The sequence below is a fragment of the Rana temporaria genome, chromosome 4 (genome assembly GCF_905171775.1).
Source record: "Rana temporaria chromosome 4, aRanTem1.1, whole genome shotgun sequence".
In the NCBI taxonomy this organism is placed as follows: domain Eukaryota; kingdom Metazoa; phylum Chordata; class Amphibia; order Anura; family Ranidae; genus Rana; species Rana temporaria.
In genome coordinates this window covers 170,198,602-170,215,642 of record NC_053492.1, presented here as the reverse complement: position 1 = coordinate 170,215,642, position 17,041 = coordinate 170,198,602, and the positions used below count along the sequence as shown (strand labels likewise).

At 40.7% G+C, this 17,041-nt stretch overlaps 1 protein-coding gene across 25 annotated transcripts in view; it reads left to right on the top strand.

Annotated features, from left to right (window-relative positions):
• TNIK (TRAF2 and NCK interacting kinase) overlaps positions 1-17,041 on the top strand; it is a 392,046-nt gene that overhangs the window by 209,843 nt on the left and 165,162 nt on the right. For all 25 annotated transcript variants that reach the window (XM_040349342.1, XM_040349345.1, XM_040349341.1 and 22 more), the window contains exons 6-7: positions 5,512-5,602; positions 12,042-12,172. In XM_040349342.1, coding sequence (XP_040205276.1) covers positions 5,512-5,602; positions 12,042-12,172 — 222 coding nt within the window. The remainder of the gene's footprint in view (positions 1-5,511; positions 5,603-12,041; positions 12,173-17,041) is intronic.

The following is a 17,041-nucleotide window of genomic DNA, read 5'->3' as shown; positions in this document are numbered from 1 at the left end:
CTGGCCCATAGTTGGGAAAGAGTGAATAAAGAAGAGTAATGCCATTATTTAGATTTGCCTACAATAGTTGGGGGAGAAGCAAGAATTAGATTGCCACTATCTCGCCTGAGAGTTATAAAAATCTTTATATTTCAAAAATAGAGCATAGAATCCATTTTGAGAGTTCCCTGCATGTATGTACAGTATACATTATTAAAACTGACATTTTCAGACCAAGATATTATCGAAACAAGGAAATAGGTCACTCATGCTAAAAATAACAATACACCTGTTAGCAGTTCTATTTTACTCAATATGGTCATTTAGATAATATGATGATTTCAGCCTAAATGTTTTAAAATGGAAAGATTTGCTGATCATTTATGAAATGAAAGCAGTTAATAATATCTCTTACACAGCCAGACGCATTGCTGTCTCTATGTGGGTTTAACCACAGACGGTAAGAAGGACTAATTGCACGCAATGTGGTTTTTGCAAACAAAAGGTTTCTGATAATTTAGATCCCAAAAGCACTGTGATCATGATTTTCAATTTAATAAAAAAATTAATAAATCACAAATAACCAAAATAATAACCAATAGAACTAAAAACTAAAAGTAGATTTATGGAGGATTGTAACAAACGTCCCCGAGGTATAATCCAGGACATAATGAGGTTCTTATCCTGCCCATGCTCGGGGTGCTTCCTAAGTTGAGGAACCCCTATATCAGATTTGTCTGGAAGGCCACAGGTGCTCTATTGGTGGTGTGCTTTTTCTATAGGCCTTAACAGAAAAGCCATCCACCAGCAAGCTTGCATTGATTTGCATTTTAGTATGTTTTAGAATGCCATTGCAGTGAAATATTTGCTGTTGGTCGAGCAATTTAAATAAAAAATTTGGAAAAGTATTGGTTTTATGAAAACAAAATAAATTCAGTGCTATTTTAAAGAACAATATCACCCACAATAGTGTAAGTTTTAAATAGATATTATAATGTAAATTTCATTTACCACTCGTTCCTTAGTTATTATTAGTGCAAAGATCTCACTGTGAGGTTTTATTGTAGACACTATTTGTTTAAGATTTGTGGGAGGATTACAGTTATGAGTTGGGGTCAATTTAAGGGCTTTTTTAGATGATTAATTTTAAGAGTGACATTCGGGTTAGTCACAAAAACTGAAAAGGTCAGCACGGTCATGTGGCCACTCGCTATTGTTTGCATTATGCTGTTACACTGCCTTTGGCGTGTGTTGTGATATTTTGTGCCGGCGTTAAACTGGCTGGAGAGGGCTGTGAAAACGTGACCCTTTAACTGTTTCAGTTTAATATTAGGATTTAGATTATGATAATATTAATCGTTAGGATCAGGCTAAAGGCATACACATACATACAATAAGGGAATTCCCCCCAGTGGGATTTTTCGTCAGCTCAATTAATGAATTGATTGAAAAGACAATATATAAGAAAGGGAATTTAATTGTAAAAACAACAAGTAGAAAATATTAAGTGAGTTAAGATATGAGTTGCATAATTACAAAATCTTTAAATTTTCCATACATAGAGATCACAGAACACAACAATTTTTCATACAGCTTGGCATGGATTATTATAAGCATGTAGCAATTCCTAACGCGTTTCAACCCTTAGACGGGTCTTCTTCATGAGTATTGTTGTAACTAGGGAAAAATTTACATAATTAGTGTTCAAATGTTTTTACAGTTTCTCCTGCCCATATGTATGGGGAGGACAAAAAACGAGTAAAAAAAATAGTTTTTTGAGGATAAAATTACCGAATGAGTATGTATGGATGTAAAGTAATCAAACCCCCATTAAGAGAAAATATGAAAATTAAATGAGTGGTGTGCTATGTTTTCCCTTAGGGATCCCTATGTCAGCCCACTGAATAAAATAGCGTATTGCATAAAAAATGCTAATATGTAATTATAATGTCTTTTTAAAAAAATGTTTTGCCGCAGATACTTGGCCCTCCCCCTGCCTGCCATTTCTCAGGGATTCGACTTTTGCCTGGTGATTCCCTGCAAGTCACATGTGAGTGCTTTGCTCTCTGTAGGGGGGGTGCTCCCTGTTTTGGAGCATGGAGTGGTCGGAATACCTACCTGGGATCTCTTTGGGTTCCCTCTCTCTGTTGGAAGAGTTCGATTTAGATTACTTTACATCCATACATACTCATTCGGTAATTTTATCCTCAAAAAACGTTTTTTTTAACTTGTTTTTTGTCCTCCCTATACATATGGGGAGGAGAAACTGTAAAAACATTTGAACACTAATTATGTAAATCTTTCCCTAGTAACAACAATACCCATGAAGAAGACCCGTCTAAGGGTTGAAACGCGCGTTGTTTTTCATTTATCCAGGTCATTATATAACTAGTAGAAGTTAGAAACATTTTGCAACTTGCTAAGTAGCTTGCTCAGTCCAGATGCATATTGGAAATGTACCCCGAGTATTTTTAGCCGCACAGGTAACTCTGTCACTTTGTAAAAGAACAAAAATCAGGGAATTCATTTCTGGATGCACAGTGCATGTTAACAGCACCTTAGTGGCAATAAAAGGCTGATTACAAGCATTGTGCACCCACAGTTGTATTCCCTGTTTTTGTACATCGTTGCTTTTAACAGCCAAGGAGTTTCTTGGGTTTGGTCAGTGATTGAGTTCAGGAAACTTATATAGTGTCAGTGTTTTTTTTTTTTTTGTACTCACCTCAATCTAATGTCCATAGAAATTGTCAAGGTCAATGGTTATTTGTCCAATAACATGATGGGGTGTGTGAAACATTGTATCTTCTATCTATGACAACCAGATATGGAGAGACTAGACTGATCAACTCAAAATGGGAGTCTTGACTGTGAACTCATTCAGAGAATCTTGTCTGCCCTACTCTGCTCCAAAACACCTTCTTCCTGTTAGAAATGAGGGCTCTTGCATGCTTATTAGGGTTCCAAGCATAATTATCCTGCCTGCAGACAAGTAGACAGGCTCTGTTCTGATGAATTCATATAATTCTCTTTCTAAGGCAATAACATGGGACTACCAAACAGAGGAGAGAAGCAAAACATGCAGTAATTTAGTGATTCCACATGTGTTAGAAAAACTCCTCCCAGTGCTTTTCAGGCCCAGCAATACACAGTTTTTACATAAAAAATATTCAATCCCCAAACTCGAGAAAAAAACCTGATTCATACAATCCAGTGTAGTGAGGAATTAAAAGGTTTGTACATTGAAGAGGCAAAGCAGCCTCTGTACAGAAGCACATGGCCCATCACGAAAAGAAAACTTTGCAGCTGAGAATTTGTCAGTCTTCCTATACCTTAAAGTGGTTCTAAAAGCTTAAAGCAGTGTTTTAATAAATGGACACTTACCTATCCTAGAGTCCAGCATTGTCACTGTCAGGCACCCGCAGCTGATGTTTCCATCAGCTGTCAGGTGTTCCGCCGCCATTGGGGGTACGGGAACCCGGCATTGTAGCCTTTCGACTTTATGCCAGGAACCCTACTGTGCATGCGCGAGGCCCCGCTCCTCTATCCTATTGGCCCGGGGGAGGAAGAGGGAGCCCTGCGGTGACGTCAGAGCTCTTCGGCAGGGACTCCCAATTGTGGCACCAGAGGGGGTGGGGGGAATAAGATGGGTGGAACTCCGCTTTAAGATTTTTTACCTTAATGCATTCTATAATGGTAAAAAACCTTCTGTGTCACAGACTCCCCTCTCACCCTCCCTTAAAGTTACCTGAGCCTGTTGCAATTCAGCACTGTGCATGAGAGCTGCAGCCCTCTTGGCTTTGTTGCTCCTCCCTGGGCATATTGATAGCAGTGGGAGCCATTGGCTCTGACTCCTGTCAATTAACTCCAATGATGAGGGAACATGTGTCTCGGGAGCAAGCATGCATGAGTGTGCCCATTAAAATCAGCTTCCTATTGGGAAAAGCAGGAGAGGAGGGGCCAGGAGCATCAACGGGGGACCCAAGAAGAGTAGGATCGGGATCACTCTGTGCAGGTAAGTATAGACATGTTTGTTTACTTTTATTTTTTTAAACATGTTTTTCTTTACAAACACTTTAAATTGAAGCTGTGTTTAGATCAGTGTTTTTACAACCTTTTGTCAAGGCACCCTTTCAAAATCTGCACATTCTCAAGGCACTCTCTTCACTCTCTTCTCTGCAGCAGCATCCACACATGTTAGACACCCAACATTAGAGGCCATTTATTATTTTAAAGCAAATATACAGTACTTTTTGCACAATGCCACTAACTAGAATGTCAGCATTTCGTCTTCGAATGTTCTTTTCCTCATGCAGCTAATGTGACCCCATTGCTTACAGAAAGGGGGGTCAATCTAGGATGTTGTGCAGGTTGCCATGTCCTCATTAACTAGTGCTGTCAGGGGTTGTTAGGACGCTGTGGCTAGCCTGCCCCGTGCTTAAGGCTGTAATGTAGCACACTGAACACATGTGGCTTTCTGTATCAAAAAAAGCAGGTTTAAACCACCCACTGGTTTGTACACAATTTTGGGGCAATTTTTAAGAATTTTGCCAAAGCACATCTGAGGAACCCAGGAGGCACCCTGGTTTAAAAAGGCTGGCCTTGACCATGAACACAGAATATTTGCATATTCTAAACAAGCTAAACGTTTTAACAACTATGCCAGCCTACCGACACCAAACATCCATATAATGACCTCTTTCTGACAGCATGAGGGTACTGTAACTTCTGCTTCTACTCTTCTCCTTGGATAAAGCGAGCATTTCCAACCATAGGGATGCTCACAACACATGTAAGTCACTGGTACAAAGTTGTGTGCGTTGCTTTGTTTAGGCTTGGTCAAAGAAAAGGAATAGCAATTACTAGGATCTTTTAAAAAATGTTGAATGAGGAGCATTGAGTTACCTTGGGGAAAACAGTAGCCCAATATCTACACTATATGTACAGCCTGTGGAAGAGATTGAAAATCAGTTGGATTTAGTATCTTAGCAGCAATAGTTCTCTAATTATGCTCTACCCAAAGTTTCTGAATTGTATCTTGCATTACCCTGCCACATAAGACGATCATGTACTTTTTGGAGTTTCGAGCGACATTATGCTTGGATGTAAACTGCATTTTTGAATATAATGGGTATCCTGTTGTTAAGCGTTGTGAATGGGGCCTATCATTCAATTTCTAACAGCCTACAAACATAACTTTTAAATGCTTTTACTGCTTGTTCAGAAAATGTAATGTGTGTATGTTCTGGGCACAGACTCACTTTAAATATCTTCAAATACAAATTACAGCATGAACTCCTATTGTTGCCATTTCTGAGTGGAAGTTTACAACTTTGTAGTTTTATCATGTTTCTCTATTATTTTTAGTAAATTACTAACTTTCAGCAAGTGTGACCTCACTGCTGTAAAACAAGCTTGGATTGAACCCAGTTTTACTTTATAAAGTTCAAGTGACCAATATGCATTTCTTAGTCAATGTAGTTTGTTGCCTTGAGATAGTAATTTCAATCAATTTTTCTTCTTCAATCTCCCCAGGGCCTGAGTCATCTACACCAGCACAAGGTGATTCATCGAGACATTAAGGGGCAGAATGTGTTGCTGACAGAAAATGCAGAAGTAAAATTAGGTATGTTATTCCATGGATTCGGAGAAAGAAAGACAATTCATTAACTTGTTGGTAGGATAAGAACAAGAAATACTGTATATGTGAAACATATATTGCATTAAATCAACCCATTGACAGTTTATATACGGTATGTTGTTCTAACTGGGATTTATTTTGATTTAGGATACAATTGAATATTGTCTTTTTAGCAAATTAAAAGGGATCAATGCAAAAAAAAAAATAACTTGTATACATTATATATTTATATTTGACGTTTCTTTAATAGCCATTCTTTTGTCTTAAACCTAAACAATAAGCAAACATTTTCTGTGTATAAGAGTCATGTGTATTCATACTTCGTCTTGGTGTGCATTGTGTATTTCATCCAGATCTGTGCACTTCTCTCTGTTCATGAACTTCCTGCCGTACAGACAGCTCACTGCTGCTCTCTCTCCTTGTGCAGGGTGGCTGGTCTTGTACCCGCCCCTTCCTGCAGGTAACCTGTAGTGGGTGAAGTGTGCTGGGCCTCTCCCACAATTCTGCTCTCTGCACAGGCTGATTACATTTGAAGGGAGAGTGGTATTCCGGAACATTATACTTGGAATGTGTTACTGACAGTAGACCATGATGTGTGACCCTACCCCTGGTAGCCCTGACCTAGTCCTGTTGGCTATGCAGAAATCCAGCCCTGACTACTTAAAAAAATAGCTGTCACAGCTATATTGTGTTTTCTGTTTTCTTTCTGCTGCAACCAAATCCATTGAATGAAAGTATCTGTTTTTGTTAATTAAGTCGGCGGTTTCATTATTTTCAGCCAATCTGTTTGCTAGAAACCTATGAGATCATTGTGACAGATGCTTAGTGACTAATAGAACCTTAGGCTAATGGTTTAAGAAACAGAGCAAAACTCGATGATTACAAAGAATGGTAACCCCAGAAAATGGATTTCATTCCCATTTACTGACAAATGTATTATTTTTTAGCTTTGGGTTACCATGTTTTGCACATTGCTTTTTGCAGATTTGTGTGTCATCTACATAGTACGTAGTGGTTAGCAGCTCTAACAAGCAAATCTCTCTCAAAAAAAGAAAAAAGAGGAACAAGCAGCATAAATGAAACCTTTCTTATGTCCCATGTTCTATAGTCGGTACTTATTAACCACTACAGCTCCGGAAGGATTTACCCGATTAATGACCAGGCATTTTTTTGCAATACGGCACTGCATTATTTTAACTGACAATTGCGCGGTCGTGCGCCCTTGTACCCAAACAAATAGAACAAATAGAGCTTTCTTTTGGTGGTATTTGTTCCCCTCCGCGGTTTTATTTTTTGCACTTTAAACAAAAAAAGCAACGATTTTGAAAAAAAAAATATATATATATATATTTTTTCGTTTGTCCTATAAAACATATTCAAGAAAAATATGTAAAAAGACTTATTGCTTTATCAATTTATGCCAATTTGTATTCTACTACATATTTTTGGTAAAAAAAATCCCTATTGGCATATATTGATTGGTTTGCGCAAAAGATATAACGTCTACAAACTATGGGATAGATTTAGGGACTTTTTTTTACTAGTAATGGCTATCAGCGATTTTTTGTGAGACTGCGACATTGTGGAAGACAAATTGGACATTTAGTGACACTTTTTGGGGACCAGTGACCCCAATAGATCAGTGCTAAAAAAATGCACTGACACTTTAACCAGTTCCCGACCCCCGCATGTACATATACGTCCACAATATGGCACGTACAGGCACATGGGCGTACATGTACGTCCTCGCCTATTAGCGGGTGGGGGGTCCGATCGGGACCCCCCCGCTACATGCGGAGGTCGGGTCCGCTCGGGGAGCGATCCGGGACCACGGCGCGGCTATTTGTTTATAGCCGCTCCGTCGCGATCGCTCCCCGGAGCTGAAGAACGGGGAGAGCCGTGTGTAAACACGGCTTCCCCGTGCTTCACTGTGTCGGCGCATCGATCGCGTCATTCCCTTTATAGGGAAGACACGATCGATGACGTCATTCCTACAGCCACACCCCCCTACAGTTGTAAACACATACTAGGTGCACCCTAACTCCTACAGCGCCACCTGTGGTTAACTCCCAAACTGCAACTGTCATTTTCACAATAAAGAATGCAATTTAAATGCATTTTTTGCTGTGAAAATGACAATGGTCCCAAAAATGTGTCAAAATTGTCCGAAGTGTCCGCCATAATGTCGCAGTCACGAAAAAAATTGCTGATCGCCGCCATTAGTAGTAAAAAAAAAAAAATTAATAAAAATGCAATAAAACTATCCCCTATTTTGTAAACGCTATAAATTTTGCGCAAACCAATCGATAAACGCTTATTGCGATTTTTTTTACTAAAAATAGGTAGAAGAATACGTATCGGCCTAAACTGAGGAAAAAAAATGTTTTTATATATGTTTTTGGGGGATATTTATTACAGCAAAAAGTAAAAAATATTGCATTTTTTTCAAAATTGTCGCTCTATTTTTGTTTATAGCGCAAAAACTAAAAACCGCAGATGTGATCAAATACCACCAAAAGAAAGCTCTATTTGTGGGGAAAAAAAGACGCCAATTTTGTTTTGGGAGCCACGTCGCACGACCGCGCAATTGTCTGTTAAAGCGACGCAGTCCCGAACTGTAAAAACACCTTGGGTCTTTAGGCTGCATATTGGTCCGGGGCTTAACTGGTTAAATGACACTGGCAGGGAAGGGGTTAACATCAGGGGCAATCAATGGGTTAAATGTGTTCCCTATACATGCTTTCTTACTGTGTGGGGACACTAGAGGAAAAGAGAGATCTGTGTTCCTGATTAGTGGGAATCACAGATCTCTCTCTTCCTCTATGACAGAACAACACAAGTAAACATGGCAGGCTGCCATTCTATCATTCCCCCTGAACGTTTATGGATAGCTGGCAGCCATCATAGCTGGTGACCCGCTGATTGGCTCTCACTCTGTCCAATCCAAGCAGGGGCAGGTCGCCAGCGGCGTGTGCATGCCCCAGACCAGGAAGCGCAAACAACGTACAGGTCAGTTGTTTCGTGCAGCCGGGTGGCCCTACCGCAGTATATGTGTGGTGGGCAGTCCCTAAGTAGTTAAAGTAAATGTTTCACAGAACTGGGAAATTCTAATGGATGATATTGTATGAAGATTCAGGAAAGGTTAAAATCATTGAATACCAAATATCAAAATGACCAGTAAAGCTGGGTATATACAGTACAGACCAAAAGTTTGGACACACCTTCTCATTCAGAGAGTTTTCTTTATTTTCATGACTATGAAAATTGTAGATTCACACTGAAGGCATCAAAACTATGAATTAACACATGTGGAATTATACATAACAAAAAAGTGTGAAACAACTGAAAATATATTTCATATTCTAGGTTCTTCAAAGTAGCCACCTTTTGCTTTGATTACTGCTTTGCACACTCTTGGCATTCTCTTGATGAGCTTCAAGAGGTAGTCACCTGGCGCAGCACCCCATCACTCTCCTTCTTGGTCAAATAGCCCTTACACAGCCTGGAGGTGTGTTTGGGGTCATTGTCCTGTTGAAAAATAAATGATGGTCCAACTAAACGCAAACCGGATGGAATAGCATGCCGCTGCAAGATGCTGTGGTAGCCATGCTGGTTCAGTATGCCTTCAAGTTTGAATAAATCCCCAACAGTGTCACCAGCAAAGCACCCCCACACCATCACAGCTCCTCCATGCTTCACGGTGGGAACCAGGCATGTAGATTCCATCCGTTCACCTTTTCTGCGTCGCACAAAGACACGGGGGTTGGAACCAAAGATCTCAAGTTTGGACTCATCAGACCAAAGCACAGATTTCCACTGGTCTAATGTCCATTCCTTGTGTTCTTTAGCCCAAACAAGTCTCGTCTGCTTGTTGCCTTTCTTTAGCAGTAGTTTCCTAGCAGATATTCTACCATGAAGGCCTGATTCACACAGTCTCCTCTTAACAGTCCTAGAGATGTGTCTGCTGCAAAAGGTGGCTACTTTGAAGAACCTAGAATATGAAATATATTTTCAGTGGTTTCACACTTTTTTGTTATGTATAATTCCACATGTGTTAATTCATAGTTTTGATGCCTTCAGTGTGAATCTACAATTTTCATAGTCATGAAAATAAAGAAAACTCTTTGAATGAGAAGGTGTGTCCAAACTTTTGGTCTGTACTGTACATACGGAAATTTGTCAGTTTAAGCAGGAATCGGACGGATTTTCGTACGTATGTAGCCCTGCCTGTTCAACAGAAGCCGGTCATTAAACTGGCTTCTGTTGAGTGATCCTGCTGGAAAATCAGCATTGCTCACTGCATTCTGACAGGGGGCAGAGTACCCAGTGTCAGAATAAAATACCGTGGTAGGGGAAATCTCTGCATCAACATTGCTTGTGTGGATGCTGAAATCTGTGTTTTTTTTTTTTTTTTTTCAACATTCTGTGTGTGTATACCCTGCCTAAGTCTGTAGCTATAAGCAATTGATATTGTAAGTAGTAAGATTGTAATTGTAAGATGTAAATCTCAACTTTTCCTGTAAAAGCTGAGCTTCTCTCTGTCTACTAGCATCTCTTTGCACTCATTTACACTTGCTTTGGCTTCAACACACAATAAAGCGCCTACCGCTTCAACATACTTTTATGATGTGTCTTTGATGGTTCGATGAAGCATCAGTGATACTTTCGTGGTGCTCTTTTGAAACTTTGTTGAAGATTGACAGATGCCCTGCATGTGTGTGGATATCTCATACCTGCAATTTCTCCAAAACAAAGCGAAACTAAAGCTGAATTAAAGCCTATCAAAAGCTGCAGGTGCTTCAAGCGAGCTTCAAGTGAGCTTTGTTATAGAGTTCTACGGAGGACTTTGAAGACACTTTGAAGCACCAATAAAGCAACATGGGGTATAATTTTTGACGCAAAGCCAAAGCAAAGTGTAAAGAGGACTGTAAACCATTTTATTTAGTGACGGGCTTTGACTGGCATCCAGAGAGCTTTAACAAAGCCTGTCCGAAGCCTTGTTTTGAAGCAAGTGAAAAATGGGCATTAAAAATTTAGAACATGCTCTCTTTTTCTCGTAGTTCTTCACGTCATTGTTTTTCTCGGCGTGAAAAACAATCATGTGTACGCTTTAACGACGGGGAAAAAAATGCACATGCTCAGAAGCAAGTTTTGAGTAGGAAAATTTGCATAATCAGCCCAAAGGGTGGCACCATTCAAATGGAATTTCCCCTTTATAGTGCCGTCATACGTGTTGTACATCACTGCGCTTTGCTCAAGCATTTTTTTTCACAATCGTGTGTATGCAAGGCAGGCTTGACAAGAATCACGTTTTTTTCCATGACATGAAAAATGGTCGTGTGCATGCGGATTTAGTTAAAAAACATTTGTTTATAAATGAAGACCTAAATAAAGCTAAAAGATAAGGCTCCATGCACACTGAAGCTAAAAAAAACTATAAAAAAACGCCAGTAGCTTTGCAGGGAGCCTTTCAAATTGTTTTTGCGTTTTTGCAATAGCGTTTATTAGCATTTATCAGTGTATGTTTTTTAGCTTTTTTTTTCCCGCCGAAAAACTGCACTTTGAACACAAATTTCGGGCGTTCAGAAAAAAGCCAATAAACTCCAAAGCTCATTAACACTAAAAAACACCCATGTGTACATGGACACATAGGCTAACATAGAGTTCAGTTTATGGGCTTTTTTTTAAAAAAAAAGCCCAAAACGCCAATAAACTGCAGATTATCAGCTTCAGTGTGCATGGAGCCTAAAGCCCCGTACACACGATCAGTCCATCCGATGACAATGGTCTGAAGGACCGTTGTCATCGGTTAACCGATGAAGCTGACTGATGGTCCGTCGCACCTACACACCATCGGTTAAAAAAACGATCATGTCAGAACGCGGTGACGTAAAACACAGCGACGTGCTGAAAAAAACGAAGTTCAATGCTTCCAAGCATGCGTCGACTTGATTCTGAGCATGCGTGAATTTTTAACCGATGGTTGTGCCTACTAACGATTGGTTTTGACCTATCGGTTAGGAATCCATCGGTTAAATTTAAAGCAAGTTGGCTTTTTTTTAACCGATGGTTAAATAACCTATGGGGCCCACACACGATCGGTTTTGACCGATGAAAACGGTCCATCAGGCCGTTGTCCTCTGGTTAACCAATCGTGTGTACGAGGCCTTAAGCTTTGCATCATTTGTTTATTGTTTTTTTTTTTTTTGTTAGGTAACCTCTGAATATGCTTGGTTTTTACAATATACTCTGTTTAAATTGCCCAGCTTTGTGACAACTTTACTTAAATGTAACTAAATTTAGAAGTACCAATGTACTGTATGACTGAGAGAAGCTGAAGAATGTCTTTGCAAAAAATAAATAAAAAATTGCACAGAATTGTCTGTACAAGGTACTGATTATTTTTTTCAATATTTTGCTGCAGTGGATTTTGGTGTGAGCGCTCAGTTAGACAGGACTGTGGGCCGGAGAAATACTTTTATTGGTACACCATATTGGATGGCTCCTGAAGTCATTGCCTGTGATGAAAATCCAGATGCAACATACGACTTTAAGGTATTTTCTATTTTTCATACACGTGGTATTAATATGTAAAGGGAATCTTTGACTTTTGTTCTGTGTAGGATAAATGTGTATGTATGACTGTGGGAAAGTGAGTTCCCCCTACATGCAGTGTGAACAGGGCCTAAATACTTAGGTAGGCATTAGGCTGGTTGTGTGTTTTTTTTTTTTTTTTTCAACACAAAGCCATGGTAGCAGTGCAGTTGGACACAGATGTCTATCTAAAAGTGACCCTATTGGCATGAACTTAAAAAAAAAAAGAATGCATTGTGCCTAACACAAAACTTGAAATAAAATGTATTCCCGTTGGCTTTTTTAATGAAGGAAGAATATTATTTTGCAGCTCAGTGTGCTGCAATCCTGTTGAGATGCAATTGTGAAGCCTGATCTCACCTACAGTTACATGTAAAATATTTAGCATTAGTGCTTACCTGGATTTACAAAGCTGCTGTCCTGCACAAACATTCTGACTGATGCCCTAGGCATTTGAGCTTCCAGTGTCAGCTGTATCTTAGACAGCTCTGAGAATAGCATATCCCAGGTAAATGAATTTATGGTATTTTAGAGAGTGCAATTACTGCCCCAGGCGCTGGAAGAGTAAAACACAGGAGAGTAGAACAGATGCTGATCCAGCCTGTTTCCATTTCAGAATATATGAAGATAAGATGTAGACAATGACCACACTAAGTGCTGCTGCACGAAATGCGTTAGTGTATCCTGTGATTTTTAGTTTTGCACCTGTGGTTTCATTAATAAATCAGAGCACAGTCAATGCTTACATTTTATATTTTCCAGTATTTAGCTGGAGTGTATCCTGAGCTGTGAACTTGTTTATTACAGTTGTGATTAAGCCAACAGATGGAGTATTTATGTAGAGATGTTTATGGTAACCTTAGACAGCCTAGACAGAATCATGTCCAAATAACCAACAATGCTAGTTTATAGGGAGACTAATATTGCTTTTTGACCATGAAGTAAAACTGCCATCTGCATATCTTTTAACTGCTTGCTGTTGCAGCCACAACTCTTCAAAATCTGGCCTTCATTCCACTTTTTTTCTTATTTTAAAACTCACAATTCACAGCTACTATCTTTTTTTTCTTGTGCTTAAAACAGCTGTCTGAGAAAATAATGTAAGAAGAGAGGAAGGAGAGAGAGTGTGCTATCTGGCATGATAAAAAATGCTTAAGAAGTAGTGTTGAATTCTACAGCTATGAAGTTTAATCCTATTATAAGCTTAATTCCCTGTTGGACTACTTGAGATGGTCTTTTTTTATATGAAGTCTTATTGTCTTTTCACCATTCATGCTAAAAACCATAAGACAGAAATAATGACACACGGAACTTTGCAATGTGCATGTGTGTACTTTTTTTTTGCATTTACAACTCCTTAGCGTAATTATTGGGAAAACAATAGAAAACGCAAGATTATGCCAACGCGCTTAAAACATTTTACTTGACGTTGCTAAACTCCCTATTGTTCGAAATGGAATAAAAAGAGTTGAAATTGGAAATTAGATTCCTTCCATTTCATTTCTCTTGAATTGCTAAGTGTGCATGATTCTACCACAAGTACATACTTTAGTAATATTATAATCCGTGCCTGTGTCTTCCTCTACAGTGCTTGCTGCTGTGCCTTGCTGCAGTGGCAGAAAATGTGTGTGTTCTGTTTTCTGTTGATGCTCCCTGTGTGCCCTCGATTGTACTTGCTGCTGTTGCCAGCTTTCATGATAACGAAGAGCCAAAAGACAAAAAACAGGTTTTCAGCTATTGATCAGTGCCATTGGATGTTGATCAATTGACAAAGCCAAGATTACCAGGCACTTCTTTCTGATAAAAAGAAACATGGGCTTCATGGCATACGAAGAGTTGAAGAGATCATACTAATTAGCATTTAAAAATGTGCACTGTTACTAGACCTGGAGTGGAGAAACACAGCTATTGTTCTCTCTGACTGTCACAAAGGTGGCATAAGGAGGCACAGTTATTCACTGGTCTCTACTCACCATGACAGCAGATGGCATAAACGTCCAATAGAGGGAAGAGGTGGGGGCGGTTGGAGTAATCAGGCTGCTCCGTGGATAAGAGGAGGATTGGGTTTTCAAACACAGAATTTTTAAGAAAATGGCTATGAATAGTCCTGCTAGAGAGGGATAGAAAGAGATGTGGTTCAAAACATTTACAAAGTATCTTCTCCATTCATAACCTATATTGCAGAAAAAGCTATTGCCACAAACAATGGGAATTTTACAGGAAGGGCTGAGTCCACAAAAGAAAGCCAGACTTTATTGAAAAATGTTTTTATTCACAAGTTGCGTTTGTCCACATGTACTGTAGACTTATAAAAAAAGAGATTTTTAATACAGCTTACCTGTAAAATCTTTTTCTTGGAGTACATCACGGGACACGGAGCGGCATTCATTACTATATGGGTTATATGGAGTACCTTCAGGTGATGGACACTGGCAATCTCAAACAGGAAATGCCCCTCCCTATATAACCCCCTCCCATAGGAGGAGTACCTCAGTTTTGTAGCAAGCAGTATGCCTCCCAAAATGGTCCCCAAAAGAGGGGTGGGAGCTCTGTGTCCCGTGATGTACTCCAAGAAAAAGATTTTACAGGTAAGCTGTATTAAAAATCTCTTTTTCTTTATCGTACATCACGGGACACAGAGCGGCATTCATTACTATATGGGATGTCCCAAAGCAATGCTTACAATGAGGGGAGGGAGAACATCTCCAAGACAAAAGGATTTAATTTAGAGATATACTCAAATCATAATAAATCCAACTTAGTTGAGAAAAATAATTTTAAATTTTAAATTTAACTCAAAAAAGGGGAGCCCCCGGAATCCGAGGGTCTCAAACTGCAGCCTGCAGCACTGCCTGCCCAAAGGCTGTATCAGTATTCCTTCTTACGTCCAACTGGTAGAATTTTGTAAACGTGTGGACAGAAGACCAGGTTGCCGCCTTGCAAACTTGAGCCATAGAGATCTGGTGGTGTGCTGCCCAGGAGGCGCCCATGGCCCTAGTAGAATGAGCCTTTAATGATACCGGAGGAGGCAACCCTTTCAAGCCGTAGGCCTGAGTGATTAACTGCTTAATCCACCTTGAGATGGTGGATTTTGCAGCTGCCTGCCCCTTCTTGGGCCCATCCGGTAAAATGAACAACACATCTGTTTTCCGGATCTTCTCTGTAGCTTTAAGATAGGCCTTCATGGCCCTGACAATATCCAAGGTATGCAGCAACCCTTCCTTTCTGGAAGTAGGTTTAGGAAAGAAGGATGGTAATACCAAATCCTGGTTTAGATGAAAACTGGATATAACCTTCGGTAGGAAGGAAGGATGAGGGCGGAGAACGACCTTGTCCTCATGAAAAATAAGATATGGTTCCTTACAGGATAAGGCTGCCAGTTCCGATACTCTTCTGGCGGAAACTATGGCGACCAAAAATACTAACTTCCTTGTCAGTAAAACCAAAGGAATTTCAGCCAACGGCTCAAACGGTTGTTTCTGTAAACTTGACAGAACAAGATTTAAATCCCACGGGCAAAGCGGGGATTTAACTGGAGGATTAATACGTAAGACCCCTTGAAGGAAGGTCTTAACCAGCGAGTGGGTGGCCAGCGGCCGCTGAAACCACACTGACAAAGCTGAAATCTGTCCTTTGATTGTGCTTAATGCCAATCCTTTATCCACTCCTAGCTGGAGAAAACTTAATACTCTATCGATGGTAAACTTGCGAGAAAGCCATTGCTTGGACTCACACCAGCCTACATAGGCCTTCCAGACCCTGTAATAAATCACCCTAGAGACCGGTTTCCTGGCTCTGATTAGGGTAGAGATTACTTTCTGAGACAGACCTCTACCCCTGAGAATCAGGGATTCAGCCTCCAGGCCGTCAAATTTAGATGCCGTAAGGCAGGGTGGAGGATCGGACCTTGCGATAGCAGGTCTGGCCGTAGAGGAAGAGTCCAAGGGTCTCCCACTACCATCTTTAGGATTAGTGAGTACCATGCCCTTCTGGGCCATGCTGGAGCTACCAGGATGACTGGTATGTGCTCCACCCTGATCCTGCGCAGCAGGCGGGGTAGTAACTGGAGCGGGGGAAAAGCATAAAGAAGTTTGAACTGATGCCAAGGGCAAACCAGCGCATCGGTTCCGCAGGCCATCGGATCCCTTGAGCGGGATATGAACCTGTCTAGCTTCTTGTTGAGTCTCGATGCCATGACATCCACGTCCGGCACTCCCCATCTTTGGCAGAGTGCTTGAAAGATTTGTGGATGTAGAGACCATTCCCCCGGCAACAGAGTCTGGCGGCTTAAGAAGTCCGCCTGAAGGTTGTCCACTCCTGGAATGAATATTGCCGATATGCAGGGCACATGAGCCTCTGCCCATAGGAGAATCAAGCTCACCTCTCTCTGAGCGGCTTGACTCCTGGTTCCCTCTTGGTGATTTATGTATGCCACGGCCGTGGCATTGTCTGATTTGAATTCTCACCGGGAACCCCTGCAATTTGGACGTCCAAGCCCTGAGGGCTAGTCGAGCAGCTCTGAGCTCCAAGATGATGATGGGCAACTGCCTCTCTGGCTTTGCCCAAGTACCTTGGCGAGTGCAACCATCCAAAATTGCTCCCCAGCCCGTCAGGCTGGCGTCTGTGGTTACTATCTTCCAAGCCACTGGGCTGAAAGACTTCCCCTTCAGTAGATTCTGAGGGTCTAACCACCAACACAGACTTTGTCGGACTCTTGATGAGAGCGGCAAAGGGATATCCAAGGCCTGGGGCCTCCTGCTCCATGCTGACAGGATGGCTGCCTGCAGGATGCGAGTGTGGCTCTGGGCGTACGGTACCGCCTCGAATGTG